The sequence below is a fragment of the Cotesia typhae genome, unplaced genomic scaffold (genome assembly GCF_013202065.1).
Source record: "Cotesia typhae breed Kobodo isofemale line unplaced genomic scaffold, CoteBio_Ctyphae contig_123, whole genome shotgun sequence".
In the NCBI taxonomy this organism is placed as follows: Eukaryota; Metazoa; Arthropoda; class Insecta; order Hymenoptera; family Braconidae; genus Cotesia; species Cotesia typhae.
In genome coordinates this window covers 3,420,892-3,440,843 of record NW_027423715.1, presented here as the reverse complement: position 1 = coordinate 3,440,843, position 19,952 = coordinate 3,420,892, and the positions used below count along the sequence as shown (strand labels likewise).

The window sequence follows — 19,952 nt, the reverse complement described above, 5'->3', positions numbered from 1 at the left end:
TCCTTGAGTAGCAGACATAATAAAGAGAAAATAAGATAAAAATTAAATATGTAATTGTTCCAAGGGAGAGGTCACTGTTAATTTGGGTGTTGCAATGAGTAATTTTATTTTTCTTCACCGGTAATTTGTTTTACTAAATAACAAAAAAAAAAAAAAAAAAAATATATATATATATATATATAGAAAGACTTTATGAGTATAAGTAATTTAGAGCGCATTATATTGTCATTTAATTTACGATAAAAAGATAACCAGCCAAGTTAAGTTAAAGGTATTTGTTGTAAAGGGAAATGAAGTCGTGTGAAAAAATTTTTAAGAATGTACTTAGATTATTCAGATATATATGTATGTATAAAAGAGCAATTACAACAATGGAAATTTGTATGAGAAATTAAGTGAGTTGGCATTAAAAGTTAAGCAAAGCGACTTTTTAAATTTTCTTGGGTAGAGAGAGAGAGCCAGATGTTTTGTTTACGCAGAGTATTAGTATACTTAGGCTTTACTTTGCAAGTATAGATTAAAGAATAAGTTGGAAAGTCACGTTGCATTGCCCGTCATTATAATAATGCTCGATGAGTAGTCACCAGTTTAGTTTTATTTAGCTACCAGACACCAAGTTTAAGATTTAAGATTCCAGATAGGAGATACCAGATAAGAAAGTCCGGATGCCGGGAAAAGACTACTAATTACTCATTGTCTGAGACCTAATTTTTGAGGTACCGGTAAGAGGATGCTGGATTAGTTTTTAGTATATTTAATTCCCTTTGCCCTTTGCCGAATTGCTGTTTATTATATATAAAAATAAGAGAATAAGAGTAAGGGCGGGAGAATAAATTCCTTGGGGTCTCTCCACCAAGAGGAGAAACAGTAGACTGGACCCTATACTCTATACTCTATACTACTCGGTTTAGTTGCTCCTCTTTACTCTTTACTTTGCAATCGACGATATACCGCCTTTAGATCGGTCTCTCGAAGGGCGCTTGACATTACTGATAAAATCTCATACACCGACTTGCATTCCATCTATTCCTATCCTCTCGCTTTTATACCTCATTCGCAATCGGTAACTTAATGAACAGCCCGTCCTCTATTCTCTCAACATACTTAGTATTTTATATTAAAATAATACACTAAGTATGTATATCAGAGGTATTTTTATTATATAAATACATAATTTATTTCCGAGTTTGCTGGTATGCCGTGGACACATGAACACACAGCAGACTGCTGAACACACAGTGACAATCGACATTAACATCGTTTCATAACACGTTGGCACGCCAGTGAAAGTTATTATACATATATTCGATACTATCCTACTAGTTCAAAGCATACGGAGTAGAGCTGCCAAAGAAAATAGGTGTACTATACTATTGGCCACAGTAATTACATTTGAGCATACCGATACATACCACCTATAGCATGCCTGTTAATATAACTGGGTAAGGTTTATAATAACCAGAATACAATACCCTATAATAAATTTAAATAAATAAATAAACCGTGACATCGAGTGTATTCGGAGTGAAATAATATATTGATGTAAACAGATAACGAAAACAATATGACGTTGAGTAAATACGTTGTAGATATTCATAATAATAATAATAATTATTATTATTATTATTAATAAAATATATTGTGTGTTGTACTGTTGACATCGAGGTGACTTGTGGTTAATCAAGGACATCGGTAATGCCACGAAAAACCCAATGTCAATCCTCGGCATTAGTCAAGTGGAAATTATGCGAAAATGACATTGTCATTTTATTTAATTCAATCATTAAGATTATTAAGATTAATGTGGTTTGTTGATTAAAAAAAAAAAAAAAAAAAAAAAAGAAAATTATTTTATCAAGCAACTCTTGTGCTTATGACTAACCCATAAATTAATGAATAAATATAGGTGGAAATAGATAGATAGAGGGTGGCTCTGAGAAAATGTATGAGGATCAGTATAATCATTGGTATCCAAAAGCGAGTTTCTGAGAGCCACGAGAACGAAATCGACACTTACCGATAATGGAGCCAACGGCGTGCCGGTGATCCCTTTCCCACGGCGCCACCGATATTTCAATCCGACACAGATAGACCGACAACAAACGGGCAAGGGGTTCACTGTACCCGCGGTTCTGCTCAGGCTCTGGCTCTCGACAGTAAAAGTTCCACCACGGTGTACTGGAGTAGAGCTATTGCTACTGCAACTGGCTGCTGGTGATTCCAAAGGAACAAAGATTCCAATTCCAATTTAAATAACAACAATAATAACTTAAATAATAATAATAATAATAAACAAGAACAACAACAAACAAAAACAATATTATTCACTGTTCAAAACCGTTCCACAACAGTAACAACAACACGTACCGCGATTACTCCAGTAGTTATTGCAAATGAAAATAAATATAACAATAACTGGGTTTCACAAAGGACCTATTGTAATAGTTAACTCGGATACTCGTGTACTTAAGTGACCCGCGGACGTGACCAACTGTTTTCCCGGTTAGGTTCTTGATGTCCTCCTTGGGATCGGTAACAGTAGCAGTCAAGGTAGCAACTTGCTCGAGCTGAATAATAGCTCAACTATTAGTACAACTACTGATGGTGTCGTCGTCGTCGTTGTCGTCGTCGTTGTAATTATTAATATTATTATTATTATTTTTAATCAACAAACAAGCACTCCTTGTATTATATTATTTACGCCAAAAAATATTAAACTGTTATTTAACTGTGTCGTAACAAGACGTATAATGAAAGAGACAAGCGACTTAGAATGAGCGAGCAAGAGAGAGAGAGAGAGAATGAAAACATGCGTGAACATGAACTTACGATCGTAACTTTGTTTACATCCTCGACGAGAAACACGCGCGCGATATAGCGTCGACGATGTCTCGGAGGCAAGTGCGGCTCCCGAGCGTTCTCTAAGAGCTCTACTCTAAGACATCCGATTCGGAGCTACGAGTTCCCAGTTTCGACCGACAGAACAGTCTCTTTACTCCTTCCATTCTTATTACTTGCAATCTCTCTTCCTCTTTCTCTCTATCCCCTCTATCGCCTTTCGCTCAGAGCTCACTGCTTACCTGGATCTGTACTGGATAGTAGTATATAGCTGGTGCTCTACTCCGTCCGCTTCCTCGCCGCTCCTATCCCCCTCAAGCTCCGCTCTGCACACATACAACATAAACACACACTAATTTACTTCTTACCATCAATACCAACGAGTATCATATCATATCATATCAACAGACCTAAGACTTCATACTGTTGCTGTAGAGTCTATGTCTGTAATAGCGCATACTAGATTATATTACCAGCAATAGTCGACCGCTTAGACTAACATCTTCGAGGCAATGCTGTTTTTCTTCAATCATCCCAACTTCCCAGCTAAGCACTTGCCCGCTATCCGGCAAATTTACTCATTTTTTAATTACTCGTTCATTGATCTCTTTACTTTTTTTCACACTCAACTCTTCAACCTAGAACATTCCATTCAAATCATTCAAGGGATCTCCAGTTCATACAATAACTTGCTGACATAGTAATACATAATGTTTACTTTTATATATTTACATTCAATTAAATAATTAATTATTTTTAATATTATAATTATTATTATGATTTTTTTTTTTTATAACAACCTAAATTAAATACATGAGTACTAAATGTATGTATTAAAATAAGGAAATTACTTGTGAGGTGGCCAAGTCCACTGATCCTTAGGGATTGGCTCAGCTAGAGACTCCCAGGGCTTCCATACGGCCATTTTACGAGCCAACAGCAATTCATTTTCAGCTTGTACTATTAATTCTTCTACTTGACCACAGCCTATTTTCTTCTCCAGGGTCTCTACGTCTGGGGTCTGTTACATTTTAATTAGATACTTAATTAAAATTACCGTTACTTGTATTACTACACTGAAGATAAATAAAAATTAAGTTAGTCGACATTTCAAAATTTTTAGAAATTTTTTATTGAAAAAATTTCAATTAAATAATTTAAAAAAAAAATTCACCTGTAAAAAACTTGAAAAATTATAAGTGTAATTTTTTAGAAATATCTTTTTAGTTGTCATTTAATTAATAAAAAAAAACAAAAATTTTTAGACGTCTGCTAACTTCAGTGTCATGATAATAATGATAATTATTTCGAAATATTAAATAAATTAATGATTCGTACGTTTTTAACGATTTCAGCACGTTCTTGGACAATTTGCTCGGTACTTGTACGGTATGCTGATGTAGTGGGAAATTTAGCAAGCACTCGCAGGATTCTTGTGTAAATATTTATCAAAGAATGGTGAGGGAGTTTCGCAACTTCTAGTCCTTTTAAGAAAGTTGTCTGAAAAAATTGTAATTTTGTTATTTTGGTCAACAATTATGACACAAGTTGCGATAATAACATTTACAGAAATTTTATAATTTTTTTTTTTTGACAAAAAAATTATTCAATACAACTGAAATTTTAAATAAATAATTTTTTATGAAGATAAAAAAAATTGTGAATGAAATTTTATTTATTATTATGATTGTATTAATTTATTTGTGAACCAAAATTAAAAAATTGTCAACAAATGTCTCCTGAATTTAGTAAAGTCAAAAGTTAGGTTAGAGACAGTTGTGTAATCAAAACAAACAATCATAACATATTTTCAATAAAATTATAAGTTCAATAAGACTTTATAAATTTGTATTTGTCTGATTAATCACCTTTTTTAAATTACCAGCCATTATTAATTGGATAAACTGTAAATAGAAGCACGAGCTACGAATTATGAACGCAACGGCTACCAATTATAAACTCTAATGGCGCATGCACAGCGCAGGTGTTTTAAAATAAAATTAAAAAAACAAAATGGCTTCCTTTGAAGTATTTTTAGTGTTAATTATTATTAACAATGATAAAATAATTTATTTAATACAACTTTACAATTAATTAATTACCTTTTTCAAATTACTAGCCATTATTAATTGAAGAAACTGTTAATAAAAGCAAGAGCTACAAATACTGACCAGACGATCAACCTTCTCTGTTGCGCATGCGCAAACTTAAAGATAAAATGGCTCCCTTCTTACCAACTGCGGTGTTTATTATTTATTACTATTGTTAAACTTATTTAAACAGTCAAATTTAATTAAAAACAAAAAAAAAAAAAAACAGGGAAGAAATAATAAAATTACTAATTATTTATTGATTTTGTGTAAAGACGTTAAATTTTTTATTGATATTGTTACAATGAAAAAGATTTATCGGTTGGATTTAGCAACACGTTCGAGCTCGTCTTTCTTCTTGATAGCGTACGAGTTCGAGGAGCCCTTGGCGGCATTGATGAGCTCGTCAGCGAGACTCTCGGCGATGGACTTAATGTTTCTGAATGAAGCCTCACGGGCTCCAGTGCAGAGCAGCCAGATGGCTTGGTTCACACGACGAAGTGGTGAAACATCAACGGCTTGACGACGAACGGTACCAGCACGTCCGATACGGGTTGAGTCTTCACGTGGTCCAGAGTTAATGATAGCCGTTACCAACACCTGAAGAACAATACAATTAATTAATATTTTATTTTTAAATAATTATCATAGCAAAATATTGGACAATTTTCATTTTTTCATAAAATATTCAATTCTGAAAGTATTCCCTGAATTTTTTTTTTTTTGCTCTAAATATTTATTTTAAATAATAAAAATCAAGCTTTTGCTTTTTTAATTTAATTTAAATAGACATTTATTTTTTTTTACTAAAAATAAATTAATAAAAAATTTTCAAAGCAAAAAATTTGTAAAATTAGATTTTTAAAATTTTTACATGAACAAATTTTTCAGATATTGTTTGTATAATTTTTTTTTTTAACTAAAATCAGAAAAACAAAGACTCTTTATTTTTAAATTATGCTTCAATTTAATTTTTAAAAAATAAAATTATTAGAAATAAAATTTGTAAATATTTTTTACAATTATTTATCATCCAAGTGTTTTAATAAATTAAATAAATTGTGCCAATATTTACTCTGTACTATAATAAAGAACAATAAATAAATTAATCTCTTACTTGAAGAGGATTTTCACCAGTAAGAAGATGAATGATCTCAAAAGCGTGCTTGACGATTCTCACAGCCAACAATTTTTTTCCATTGTTGCGACCGTGCATCATCAAGGAGTTGGTCAATCGCTCAACAATCGGGCACTGGGCCTTGCGGAAACGTTTAGCAGCATAACGTCCTGACGAATGCGGCAAGTACTTAGCGTTCTTTTCCTTGACGGCGATATAATCCTGGAGAGACAGGTCACTCACTTGGACATCATCGCAATTCCAGCGGCCGAAAAGTTTAATTTCTGGCAATTCTGCGGATGGAGCAACAGTTATGGTTTCAGCTCCAACCGTGGAGAGCACTACGTCTTCGTACTGTTCGACCTCCATGGTGATCTGAAAAATATAAGCTTATTAATATGATATATTCATTATTGATGCACTATAACCTAACATTCCAGCAAGGCGAGGCACATATAACCATGCAGCCACATGGTCAGTCATCAACATTCACGTAATTTTAATTTAACCGGCATTTTTTCCCACCGCACATTCATTCAAATTATCACAATTTATAAAAAAAAATATTTCACGTTTTTTAATTATTTTTTCATTACCGTTTTTTAATTACTTTAAGAAATAAATAAATAATTTTGTGTACGACATACTCACCACAAGCAATTTTGTGTAAAAGAGAAGGTCCGACAAATGGCCGACAACCTTCTGCGTAACGCGCAACCGGGCGGAAATAGTACGTCGTACAATTCAGCAACTTTTATTATTTAATTGTTTATTTTATTTCATAAAATTGCAATTGAAAAAAAAATAATAAAAAAAAATAAAATTTTTTTTAATATAAAACATAAATCATCAAAAATAAATAATAAAAAAAAAAATTTGTCAGTATATTGCGTACGGTGGGTAAAGTAGGGATTGCGCAGTGCGAAAAATTTTAAATGTTGCTGATGCGGACTACAAGATGGCGGCAGTTGGTCTCGTTTCACGCAACGGTTGACATCGCGATAGGAGTTTAAATATATTTGTAGTAATTCGTTTGAGTTTTTTCGGTATTTAAAGTCATTAAACGTACTTAAATGAGCACGGCGAGCATAAATTATGAACCGTGTAATTATTTTAGATGTACCGTTGATTTAATGATTGAATTTCTAGAAATTAACGGCAGGGAGATTTAACAATGACTACTGTGAAGTAGGCTGACATTTTAGACTTTGAAAATTGTAAGACTCATTCTTGAAAGTATTTTTTTTTTGACATTGAATTTAGCTGTCAATTTTTCTTTTTAATTTTTTTTGCCATGATTTATTTGTTAAAAAAATTTCTAAAATTATCAAATATTTGCTAAATTAATTTCCATATTTGTTATTTAAAATAATAATATAAAAAAAATTATAATCAATAATATTGGTTATTTTTTATGGCACATTAAATTTTTTAATTATATTTTTTTTAAATAAATTCATTTATTTTAATATAAAAAATTTTTTTGGAAAAAAATGTAATTTATAAAATTAATTGAAAATATATTATTTTTTTGAAATGACAGGTGTCCAGTAACCAGCAACTTCCGGCGAGTAAATAATGGCATCAGTTTATCAGGAGTGTGTGTGACAAGGCATCACTGGTGAGTACAAACAGATTTAACAAACAATGTCCAAACTACTGTAATTATGACAAAGCATAAGCTATTAATGTATGATATATTATATGCGTATATATATATATATATATATATATATATATATATATATATATATATATATATATATATATATATATATATATATATATATGTGGTTAGTAGGTATTAGGCATTGTTGATAGGGTGAATAGGAGCTGGTGGTCACTGAAATGATGATAGAATATTTTGAGCGAGCCGAGAGTGAGGATTGTTTCCTGATTGTAATCCTTGTTATTCGAAATGTTTTCCTGGTTGTCAGCCAAAAGCCCAGGAAAGGGGAATTGGTAAAGGGTGGCCCTTACCAACCAGAGGATGAGAGTGAATGGGGTAAACCGGGCAGTTGTTCTACGGTGGATCTCTACTCAAGATGGATGTACTTCCAGTGGAGTCGGTATGAGTAGAGAAAGACGAGGGCAGCGAATTTACGACCCTCCGCTCGTACGTTAGAATCGGCGAGCCATCTCGGATTCCACTTTATTACTTTGAGTAAGATTAAGCTCAGCTCGACATGGGTCTACCGCACGGTCGTTAACGCTCTCGCATGTACCCACTTACACATCCACGTCTATCTACATTTACATCGACAGTTATTTTTAATCCATACCAACGTAACGCTAATGAGAATTATTTTTCAAAAATTTTGTGTTCTGGCATCAGAATTTTCATAAGTTTCTTTTTTCATTTCTGGCTCATAAATTTTTGATAGTTGGTATTTTTTAATGACATTAAAGTTAGCAGCCACTTGGTAATTTTTTAATTTTATTTAACAAATAAATTTTTTCAGAGAAATTATTTTTAAAAAATTGCATTTATAATTTTTTAAAATTTCTACATGACAATTTATTTGTTAAAAAAAAACTAAAAATTAACAAATATCTGCTAAATTAATTTTCATTAGTTTTTAAAAAAAATTTTATTTGAATAAATTTATTCAAAGTCTAGAAAATTTTTTTTATTACAGTTTAATAATAAAAAAAAAAAAAATTTCACACCGTACCGTCGGTTAATAAATGGAATAATAAATCTTTATTGCTCGTTAAAAATACCAATAAATTATAGTAGACGAAAACCATAATACTGATAATTAATAATACAAACTTTTATTATTATTATTATTCGTGAGGTTAAAATTATTGTACAATAACTTGAGGATAATTTTATTCGTAAATGTATAAACTAATGAAGTGAAAGTAAAGTGGAATATAAATTCAATCGAGAATAGTGAATAGCGATTGCGGAATTGAATTAGTAACGCTTATGAAACCCATTATATTATATTCTATATAACGTTATACACTGATGCTGGTTTGAAACTCTGGCGCCGACCTTGCTATTGCTACTTGTGCTCTGCTCTTACATATATATTAATACTAATACCAAAACTAACACTACCACTGATTCGGAGTCTTCCTCGCAACATACAATCTAATACTTAGCATCAAAACTCCGCTTGGCTCCAAAATGCTCGTCTATTAAAATTTCTAGATTTAAAATAAAAAATTCTGATATCTCCATCGCTTCTAGGTCATTAACGACGCCAGAGTTTTCATTTACAGTTCCAAGAAATAAATAAATAATTTATTAATTTAAATAAAAATACTATTTACACAAATATTTTTTTCCGCTGACAAGATGAATTTATTAGTCAGTTTATTTTTATTCGGAATAATGACCAGTGTAATTATTTAGTATCTGGGCATTGTTTAAACCTCAACTAAACTAAACTCGGAACTGGAAACCGTACAATAAATGTAAAACGAGGTTTACAAAATTGCGTATTGTTCGGCTGTCGTTTTAAATTCTCTGTAATTACTTGCAGCAGGTGGCTTGTATTGTCTGTCAATAAATGAATTACGAGACATGCCAGCGAGTTTCTAAAGAGGACACTCTTTAATCCATCCACAGTACACATATTTATAATATAATAATTTAATATATTATTATATTATATCTTGGTTGAATAATTGCGCAAACTAATTGCTGAAACATCAAAGTCATTGCAAATTACTCGAAAAAAAATTTCTCTCCTCTCCGGCAAGCTTTAGTCATTATTTTTTATCTACAATTATTATTTTCTTTCCGTTTTTTTATCAAAAGAACTTCCGGCGTGTGAAAAAATACTTTCGTTTCTCTCTATTAAAATTATTATTTTCTTCACCGACTATTTTTAAAAAGTAAACTCAACTCAACAAACACATTTCCTGTAATTGTAATAATAAAATAATAGTACAAGTGAATTAAATATAAAATTAAAATAACATAAAAAGTAGTGCGGAGTTTAAATGGGTTTAGGAATAATATTTTATATTTTATAAAAAAATGCTATTAGTACCTGTGCAGTGTCCATGATAGACGTCTGCACTATAAGTTTCTATCTCTTTCCATTCAATTAAACTGATCGAACAATCGTTTCCAGTTGTTCTCATGCGTGCTCTGTCTTTTCAATGTTTCTCTCTCACTATTATTACACTCTGGTATATACATATATACATATATGAAGTAAAGTCGTGGCCGGTTCTCCCCTTCAAGCTTAACACATACAAAAACCAGCACACCAAATATCTCTGTGTATTTGTACGTAGTGTTCAACAGGAATACAAGTTGAACGAGAAACGATTTGAGGGAGCGCTGTCGGGGCGCGTTACATTATATTTTGTGGGCTTGTAGACTCATATCGTATTATTGTCATGTTTCGCTAACACGAGCCGAGTAGACAATAGATAGAGACAAATATATACCAGTTAGATCATTCGAATTTACTGTCTGCACAATATTATATTTATAGATACTGTCATGGGTGGGGATTTTTAGTTAATTTATTTTTTACATCTCATGCGAATAGTAAATTGCTTTAAGTTTGGATTTCATTCACGTAAAAAGTATCCGGTTTGTAAAAAGTCAATGAATTGACAGTAATAAAAAAAAAAAAATTTTAATGAAGTTTTAAATTACTCATAAAACTCTTGTCTCTCTTCTGACAATTTTTTTGGTAGATTGTTAGACTTCATTGTTAAACTTTTCAACGTTCTTAAACTTGCTTCTTTTGGAGCTTTCATTGTTTTGCATAAATTATCATACTAGCCTGAAAATTCGCGAGATAAAAATCCAAGTTTTACACATTAATAAATTTTCACGTAAAAATGAACAAGAATTAATAAAAAAACGTAGTGCTAATGTGGGCAGACTTTAAAATCAGAGATAGGCATGTTTATCTAGTAATTCGTTTGAATGCTCGGGCATAGCATGGTGAATTTGTCTTTCCTGTGGGCAAAAGCAGTACAAGTAAAGAGTCCGATATCCGATTTCTAGTCTTTATCTTTTCTTCCACACCCTATATCTGCGTTGGGCTCTAGCAGCCAGCAGTCAACTCCCAATACTCATATATCTCAGCGTAGAACAAGAGGGTGGAAAACTTATTTCCATTAGTTCGCCCGTAGGGTGTGAGAGAGTACACTATCCTCAAAACGTTCTTGTTTCTTCTATTCTCTTTATTTTATCCTCTTTTTTTTTTCCTCACCTTGTTTCTCTCAGTCCACAAGTAAGTCTTTCTCGTTCTCCCTTATTTCTTTCTTGATTCTATTCTGCTCCCCAGCTCCAAGGTAACTCTATATCTATACCTCGGTATATCTACTCAGTTGAGTCGCCTAAAGCCATTTTCCACCTCCATATTCCTGTTCTTTGTTCAATCACAGTGCCCGGCAGTTTACGCCAGACTCTCCGTGATTATTTCTCATTTGGGCGTTTTTATCAGCCTTTTATAACAGCATATTACGTGGGGAATATCTTGGCACAATATTTTTTTACTTTGCCGGTTCAGCTTCTCACGCTTTTCGCTAATAAAATAAAATATCAACACAACAATTGTAACTTATCTCCAAGCTTCAGAGTTTCAATACCTCAAATAAGACTCTTTAAATTTAAATCTCCAATTTAATGAGTCAAAAAAAAAAAAAAAAAACTAACAAGTGCCTCCTTTTGTCTCTGGCTGTTTTTTTTTCTCCTTCGCTCTCACTGACAACCATTCCTTTCTCTTTCTCTTATTTATCTTACCAAGGCAAACCGCGTCTCTCACCTCCTCCATCACTTCTCTCCTCTAGTTCTTCTCTTTAGCACTCTCATCTCCACTGTACTGTTTCTTCATACAGTCATCAAGTCTTCACTAAATATCTTTATATACCTGCGAGGTATATTCTAGCTTGAGAGTTTCTATTATATATGTATAAATCCATACATACATACTAATTCTCAAGAGCCATTTCATTAGTAACAAATTATCTTTTAATTTATACCATACATATTTTTTTTTTTTATTTATTCACTGCTTTCAATGGAATTACAATACAATAGCCAACAAATATCATTCTTATCCGTAAAAAATTTACTAATAAGTAAATAAAAAATATTTTGTTATTGAAATTTTGGAAAAAAACAATTTTTATTTTAAACTATCTTTTATTAAAAAATTATTTAAAGGCATAGAAAATTACATAAACTATTTAAAAAAATTTTTTTCCTCACAAGTTTTGACTTAAGATTTTAGTTTCAAATTTAGACTCCAAGTTGTAATTTAAATTGTTAATTGTGAAGTCGTGTGTAGAGTTTAGAAGCTCAATCATGGTTAGAGAGTCTAAAGACCAATGACTCTATACCTACTCGCTTTAGAAACTCGCAAGCTGAATAACCTTTAAACTCATATTACACAATAATATATATCCAAGAAGTAGAATAGTCAAAGTTTCTGTTGACACAGCTATTACAACTCAGAAATGAGTCTTGGAAGTGAGTAGGTATATGGAAGTAGTATAGTCGGTGTTTCAAAAGTTAAAGGCAATCTACTGTTACTAATTTTCTCGCTCAAGTGTACCTAGCAACATGCTTTTTCCCTTAACCGTGACTTTTACGAGTTTGAAAACCGGAAGACCGTCATACCCATAGTCGAGTATTCGAGAACCAGAATGTAATGTGTTCTACCCATACCAATATATACCTATAATACCTCGAGCCAGGCTGTTGCTGCTCCTGTTATTGTTATTATAGGTATTTATATTTATATATTGTACAACAAGGAATACACTCGGCATCAAATGCAGCCAAATGTTTTTTCACTGACAATAATAAACACAATACATGTAATTTATAATACTGAAAAGTATATCTCCCGGTTGGAGTACTTTAAAAACTTCGCAGGAATTATTGTTAATGGAAAAATTATCCTAATACCTGACGTACACGTTTATTCACGATGAGTTAGTTACGGTTGTGGATTTTAAGCGGCCATCATCATACCAGGCTCATCGCGCTGCCTCCAGCGTTTTTACGATCATATACCAAAAAAATAATAATAAAATAAATAAAAAAAAAAAAAATAATAATAAAACCTTTACTATACCGGAGAAAACCGAGAGCCGAGCCGTTAAAGTAAAACAACACGAACGAGACAAATGTTTTATTTTAAAATATTAAAATCAACCTTTTTTTTTTATCGCGTATCCTGGCTCGTCGAACTTGACCCCAAGATTTCATAAGCCAGCCATCATCTGTTCCACTTTCATTGGATTCGTAAAATTATTATGCGATTAGGCAACTTGAAAAAGTTCTTAAAGATTAAAAAGAGATTATACGAATTGAACTGACGGATATCCGGAAAAGAGATACTGAGTAACAATATCAATATAGTTACAACAGAGATGTACTTTTAATGTAAGTTACCGTGGAGTCCCTAAGGCTTTTACCAGTGCTTATAACCGAGGGCTCGTTTTCTCTCCTCCTTTATCCGAATGAGCAGCAATGAATCTAAGAAAGAAGGAAAGTTAAGTTTCTCGAAGAGATCCTTGGATCTTGGATGTGTATTAAAGCATCGAGGGTTATATAGTAGTTGAAGTTGTAGCCAAAGTTGGTATGGGAGTTGAGACGCATAACATCTTAAAGGTGAATGAGAAATACGAAGGAGCATCTTTGTCTGTTGCATTGACAGAGTTCAAGAGTTTGACCGTGGGGTGTATCCTAGCAACCCTGAAAACTGCTCGAGGGGTTGTAAGACCAGTGACGTAACAAGGAGGCCTTGAGCCCTGTTATCTTGAATTTAGACGGTACAGTGTTCTCATTCCTCCTGACAAATCCAAGAGAACTCTTGATGGCACTTGAATAATATCAAAGCTCTGCTCTCTGCTCTGTCTTTACTCACTAGCAAGTATCGCTTCTCTTAAACAATTAAAATAACAGCATCAGAATTACATTCAATTCCATTGCACGCTGCAGAGTCCAATTAAAAAAACCAGATCTTAACTTGGATTGTATATTACTCCTGTCATTGTAAAACTCAATCGTCATCATTACAATCAACAATCTAGAGTTTACTTTAGTATAATTATCGGGAATCATCATCATCATCATCATCATCATTATTATTATTGTTACAATTCCAATCAACTTTGAAACAAATACCGATGAAAAAAAATTTTTTGACGTGATTGTTATCTCTGGCTTGATATGCATGAATAATTTATTTGATTAAAATTAGTGTTAAAAAATTCCAACAGATGGCGCATCGGCGCTAAATTGTCTTTTTTCCAGAGAGTTAAGTTTTATCTAACATTAATTAATGTATCAAAGATCTAGAAAATATTTAAAGATTTAAAATTAAAATTAAAATTTATTTTTCACTTTTTTATTTGGCTATTTATGAGTATTGCACAGAACGACGCTTATGTTTATACATTAGTCATGATAATTATGATTATAGTACGTACTACGAAGCATTAATAAATATTTATTCAGTTGTTAAATGCAGTGTAAAAGAGTATAGTATGTACTCAGCTTAGTCTATAATTTAATTCAATAATAAAACCTGATTCGATATTAAAGTTAATCATACAGTAAAGCCAGATATAGGGTATCGGGTTTCCATCACCTCGCAAGCTATCTTGATAATATCTACCACCAGTTTAAAGTCATTAATACTCGGATATGAGTTGAGGTGTCTAAATCCAAATAATAAGCATAACATAAATAATAACTTAATATACTTTAATTTATCGAGTAATCAGGCTTAACGTGATATGATTTGTCGTATCGTATGATTCTTGGAGTAGTGTTGGTTTGTCGAATCCATCTTCTCACTTGGCCAATACGACACAAACTCAAACATAAACAGCAAAACTACTACCAGCAAGAGCAACACCAACTAGGAGTATTAGCCTTTACTAGTATATATTGTAGACGCTGTTGACACGTGCGTTACTAACTTGCGTTCAGTCAAGATTAACGGCTTTATTGAATTTCTGTCTCTGTATAACATGTCAGCTAAGGCTTTCAGAGTTCAACTATAGACGTACATTTATACCAGAGTAGTTCTGCGGTTAAGAGAATTACGGTCTGCTTCCAAAATCTTCAAAGTTTATCCTTATGTGCGTGTATATGTGTATGTTCATTTAAGTTTGATGCCAGTGAGATGGAAATGTGGTTAGCAATTTGCTGAAATAGAGAAAAAAGATTACCGCAAATTGCGATAATGAGCTTTCATTGTCTATGGCTACTTACCCAGTTGTTTAGCGGAGAGCAGAGGCTCTAAACGACGCAACTGATCCTGGGTATCGTTCAGGCGAAACTCTCTTAAGTAGTATGAGTAATTAAGTTTAAAGGATGATTGTAGAAACTGTAATAGTTATTCCCCTATTTATATTCCCAAGGTAATTTTCCTTCTCTTTAGTTTCTCCACCGAAATGTTTTTCATAAATTATTGTTATTCTTATTTTCGCCGTATATAATCCCATATAGGTGGATGGTATACAAAGCAGCTTGTTTCAGTTCTTTAGCTCCTTCGAATGCACATGTGTGAGCATGTGTGGAAGTTGTATCAAGTGTAAGAGTATAAGAGTATATAGTGCACGTGCTCAACGAACCGAAAGCCATTTACGATCGAATATACTTGGATCTCTCGGCCAACATTGTCAGATTAACATGGAAATCTACTCGGCGACCGGTTTACGCGGTTATCGATTTCGACCAGTCTTCAACTCTCCGGCACGCAAATTATGTTGACTTATACTTATATTAACTATTATTATACACACCGCCGTCATTCCAGTCCCGGTGTGATCTCGAGAAACGATAAAACTATTTAAATTAATATTGATCGGTATTAATTCACTTTTTTTATTGTTTTTATTTGTATGCTCACTGATCATTAATAAATTCCATTTGTGTGTCATATTTAATTTAGGCGATAAAGCCAATTTATTTAATGTTTAAATTTATATTTCTGTTAAACTTATGGCACTATTTTATCTGATAAATAATGTCGCTGATATAAATTCAAGTGACTTATGCTCGACTCGCAAAGTTACTTTTTAATATCTTTATATGTATTTAAATATTTATAGAAGTTAAGTAGATGTACTAATTTTTACTTTGATGTTCTTCAGTACATAAAAAAAAAAGCTTTAATATTTTGAGTATATAAATATCGTTGAATATCGAGTCAAATTCTAAAGTTTTATCGTTTTTAAAAATTTAGCAGTTGAGCAGATAATAGAAAGGTTTTCCTTAGGGTAACGTAAAGTGAAATCATCCAGCCGTTGGCCATATGTTAGTAGTGATCGGTTTAGAATTGAATCAAATTAACACAAAAGCTAGAAGCGTAAATAAATTCAAAATTTAAAAAATCTATAATAATAAATAAAATTAAAAAAAAAAAAAAAACTGCCATCATATTGGAACGGTCAATAGACGTTGATGAATGACGAATTCAGGATTTATTAACGCAGGTGATTAATAGGAACTGGTCAGAACAGTTATGCGAAACAATGGAAAAAGATCTCTGTAATTAGCAATTAGCAATTAACGATTGACTGGTTAAGCCGTTTCATGAGCGTGTGGGTTGAAAGCGATTGGCATTCAAAGTGCTGGTGATTTGATTGCGATCGAATTCAACCAATAGGCAAGTGTAGTAATAGGAGGAAAGAAAGAAAGAGAGAATAAAATTCAATTAGCACATGCGGCTGCGCTAGCTCGCTCAAAGAAAAGATAATTAAGCGCACTTATCAACTCTATTGTTTGACAAATTCATTCTACAGCATCACTAGAGTGTACTCTAACACTACCGACTCTTTTCCACTCAACGACTGGTGAATAAATTCGAATTTCCATTGTCTTTTCAATACATCCATTTCCCTCAGACATGATCGTCTCATTCATCTGCAAATCGATGATTCGTCACTGGAGATTTATCCGCCAAAATATCCAGGGATAACTTCTCCTGAGACTCAACTCAGAGTAAACTTTTATTTTTGCTCTTTTTCCTTTAACTCATACTTACTTGTATAGATATGTATAGCTCGAATGCAGACATAGATATAGACATAGTGTAAATCAAAAAGAAAAAAAGAAAAACCGTCGAAAGAGTCTAGAGACGCGGAAAGAATTTACTGCATCGTTACATCGGCAATGACATCCTTCTGCTACACAGCTCAGGTTCTACTTCTTCTTCTACTTCTAGTTGGATCCCCGAGAGACAAACTTACGACAACTTTAGTCTTTTTAGTATCTCGTTTATTAAACCATTCCTCCTCAAGTCTTTTCCCACTTCTCTTCTGAAGCGGGCGAGTCAAAGGTCAACAGCTATTCATTACACCTCGAGGTCTGTTGCAAGTATATAGGATCCCCAAGGCTATAAAATTCATCCATCGATCATCAAACACCTTTTTTATAGGCACCATCAATTCTTCACTCTGTTGTTGGCTACAGATTTTTTATTTCATATTTATTTACACTCAACTAAGGCTACAAGTATTTCTCAACAACATATTTTTATACTATATACCGTGAAAAAAGTTTCTGGAGTAGCCTGATATGGCTTCTTAAAGCTTGATCTGGTCATATATGCCCATATGTAAGAGAAAAGAAAATAAATTGTTATTTTAATTATTAATTTTATGAAAAAATATATCCGTAGACAATTCAACAATGATGCGCCGCCTGTTGGAGATAATAATCATAAAAATTATCCATAATTATATCAGAAAATATTTTCATGAGTAGCCATAAAAAATTCCAACGATTATTCAACAATTTTATGAAGGTAATTCATTTATTTATATCTTTATCAGCAAAATAGATATAGAGAGTAAGAGGGTTTTGTAGAGATGTGTTTAACCTTAATCCATATAAACCAATAATCCCATCATAGTCGCAGGCATTAAGTTAGACAGTGGGGTTTATTAAACTTTTATCCGTAAAACAATAAGAGCATTTAATCTCTTTAACTATATAACGTCTATTGTGTGTGTTGGTGTAAAATAAATGGTAATATAATCGTAATGTAATGTCACTGTTGCAGCCGAAATGATGATAGTAGCGGCGATACTAATGATAATGATGATGATGATTATTATTTAAAAAAAGATGCTTTTCAAGTAGAATAAAGCAGAGAAAGGGGAGCGCAAAGGGGATGAGACACGTGCTGAAGAAACGTTAAACACATTTCAGTCGTTTGTATAGAGCAATTAGTATTTATAACAAGGGTAAGCTTGGTAGGGGTTCTCTCTATCGTACCGTTGTATATGTTCGGTATAAAGAGTGTAGAGCGTAGAGTAGAGTAGATTAGAGTATAAGTATAGGACAAAATTCAAGTTTTGAAGAGAGATATTTTATCCCTCATATAAAAGCGTAGAAAAGAAAGGGGAGCGAGTGACGAGGAGAAAATAAAAGCGTGGTGCGACCACATGCCGTCAACACTCCGTCCCCTGGCTCCCTCGGCGGCGTCGAAACGTGACGAGATTTTCGAATAACACTCTCTACTTTTTTTTACTCTATTTTTTTCCTTTTCTGTCTTTATATTTTTCCCCAAAGACATTCGCGTTACTGTTTCATCTTATCGTCAGTTCTCTTCAACTCCAATAACTTTTTCTTCAAATAATTTATTTGTGATAGCAATAATAATATTTTTTTATTTACTCGTATCGGAAAGTTTACATAAATGCCTATTGAATTTCCGTCAAGCTCACGTCAAACTTCATCTTGTTTACCCGGTATTGATTTCCAGATAATTTCAAACTTTAAACCCTCAATCATGCGGTGAAATTTATTTTCCAACAATATCCTGGTGTAATTTATTTTTTTGACGCATATCAAAATTAAAACTTGGGAAAAAAATATCATAAAAATCCTCTGTTGATTTTTTAAAATTCAATTTATAATAAACTTTTAATAAATATTGGCTTATGAGTTTAAATATCAATTGTTTGGTATTTAGAGACAGAAGATTCTTATTAATAACATTTATTTTATTATTTAAACGCTATGATTATCAACTAAATTTCAAAATCTTTAACAATAGTAAAGAATACAGTCAAGGTGACAAATAATTTTAATTTAGAAAGTACAAGCTTAGTTTCTCGACAAAGATTCTTTTTATTTCTGTTTATGTATTCAGTGACATATGTTTGAAATGATTCAAGGCTTAAAATATTTTTAAAAGTACCAATAATTTATGTACCCAAAAAAAAAAATAAATGGACCTCAATTAATATCCTAATCATAAAAATTGATCATAAATAAAAAGAATTTCTTATGAAAAGTAATCTTACAAAAAACAGCTCCGGGTTTGTGTATCAATAAATTAATTACAATTGATAATTCTCGAAAATTGACAATGTACTTATATAAATTGACATGTCATAAATATTGATTGCCCTGGGGGTTGACGCAAACGAGAATGAGAAACCGAGAAGCACGTCGACAGGTTTTCATTTGTACATACGCTCGACGAGGACGCCTGCGAGCCCTCCGGGGAACTATTATCGGTCACTGAACACACCCAACCCCTTCTCCTTCCACATTTCCACGCTACATGCTATATACCAATCATACATATACATACATCGTATACATCAAACATACATAAATAATAACATAGATATTTTTGAAATTTCTATCCCAGAAGCAGCAGATTGAAATTAAAAACATATTAATTACCCGAAAGATATAATGCTATCTATCCGAAACCTAAAAAGTTAATTAGTTAATTATCATGCCTTGATGACGGTGAAAATAAGTAAATTACGGTTTGGAATTATATGGTGTAGTTCCGAGGGAAGCGTGTAGCAGGAAAAAGGAGAAAAACGAGTTTGTGAGGATGAATTAAAAAAGAAATAAAAAAAAAAAAAAACGATAAAGAGAGAAAGAAGGAAGAAAAAAAAAGGCATGGTAGCTTGCCGATTTGTCGGCGTAT

General features: G+C 32.4%; 3 protein-coding genes across 10 annotated transcripts in view; all 3 read right to left on the bottom strand.

The window, feature by feature from the left end:
• LOC141534133 (uncharacterized) overlaps positions 1–3,461 on the bottom strand; it is a 59,844-nt gene extending 56,383 nt beyond the window's left edge. Inside the window, exons 1-3 of one of the 7 annotated variants that reach the window (XM_074253313.1) lie at positions 3,312–3,461; positions 3,081–3,164; positions 2,018–2,211 (exon numbers count right to left, since the gene is read on the bottom strand). The gene's annotated coding sequence lies outside the window, so the exon portion shown is untranslated. Of the gene's footprint in view, positions 1–2,017 lie in introns of all 7 variants that reach the window. The other 6 variants (XM_074253283.1, XM_074253289.1, XM_074253297.1 and 3 more) reach the window with 6 other exon arrangements.
• Positions 3,462–3,546: 85 nt separating this feature from the next.
• On the bottom strand, positions 3,547–5,040 carry Nd-13b (NADH dehydrogenase (ubiquinone) subunit ND-13B). Of its 2 annotated transcripts, none has more exons than XM_074253489.1 (3): positions 4,941–5,040; positions 4,177–4,338; positions 3,547–3,859 (listed from the first exon to the last, which is right to left on the bottom strand). In XM_074253489.1, the coding sequence occupies exons 1-3, from the start codon at positions 4,959–4,961 to the stop codon at positions 3,686–3,688; spliced, it is 357 nt and encodes a 118-aa protein (XP_074109590.1). In that variant the 5' UTR covers positions 4,962–5,040; the 3' UTR covers positions 3,547–3,685. The 2 variants fall into 2 exon arrangements, with proteins under 2 accessions (XP_074109590.1, XP_074109581.1); XM_074253480.1 differs by lacking the exon at positions 4,941–5,040 and adding an exon at positions 4,707–4,865.
• A 140-nt stretch (positions 5,041–5,180) lies between these two features.
• Positions 5,181–6,788, bottom strand: Rps5a (ribosomal protein S5a). The gene is made up of 3 exons (XM_074254935.1): positions 6,697–6,788; positions 6,046–6,420; positions 5,181–5,528 (listed from the first exon to the last, which is right to left on the bottom strand). The coding sequence occupies exons 2-3, from the start codon at positions 6,412–6,414 to the stop codon at positions 5,244–5,246; spliced, it is 654 nt and encodes a 217-aa protein (XP_074111036.1). The 5' UTR covers positions 6,415–6,420; positions 6,697–6,788; the 3' UTR covers positions 5,181–5,243.
• Positions 6,789–19,952: the final 13,164 nt, after the last annotated feature.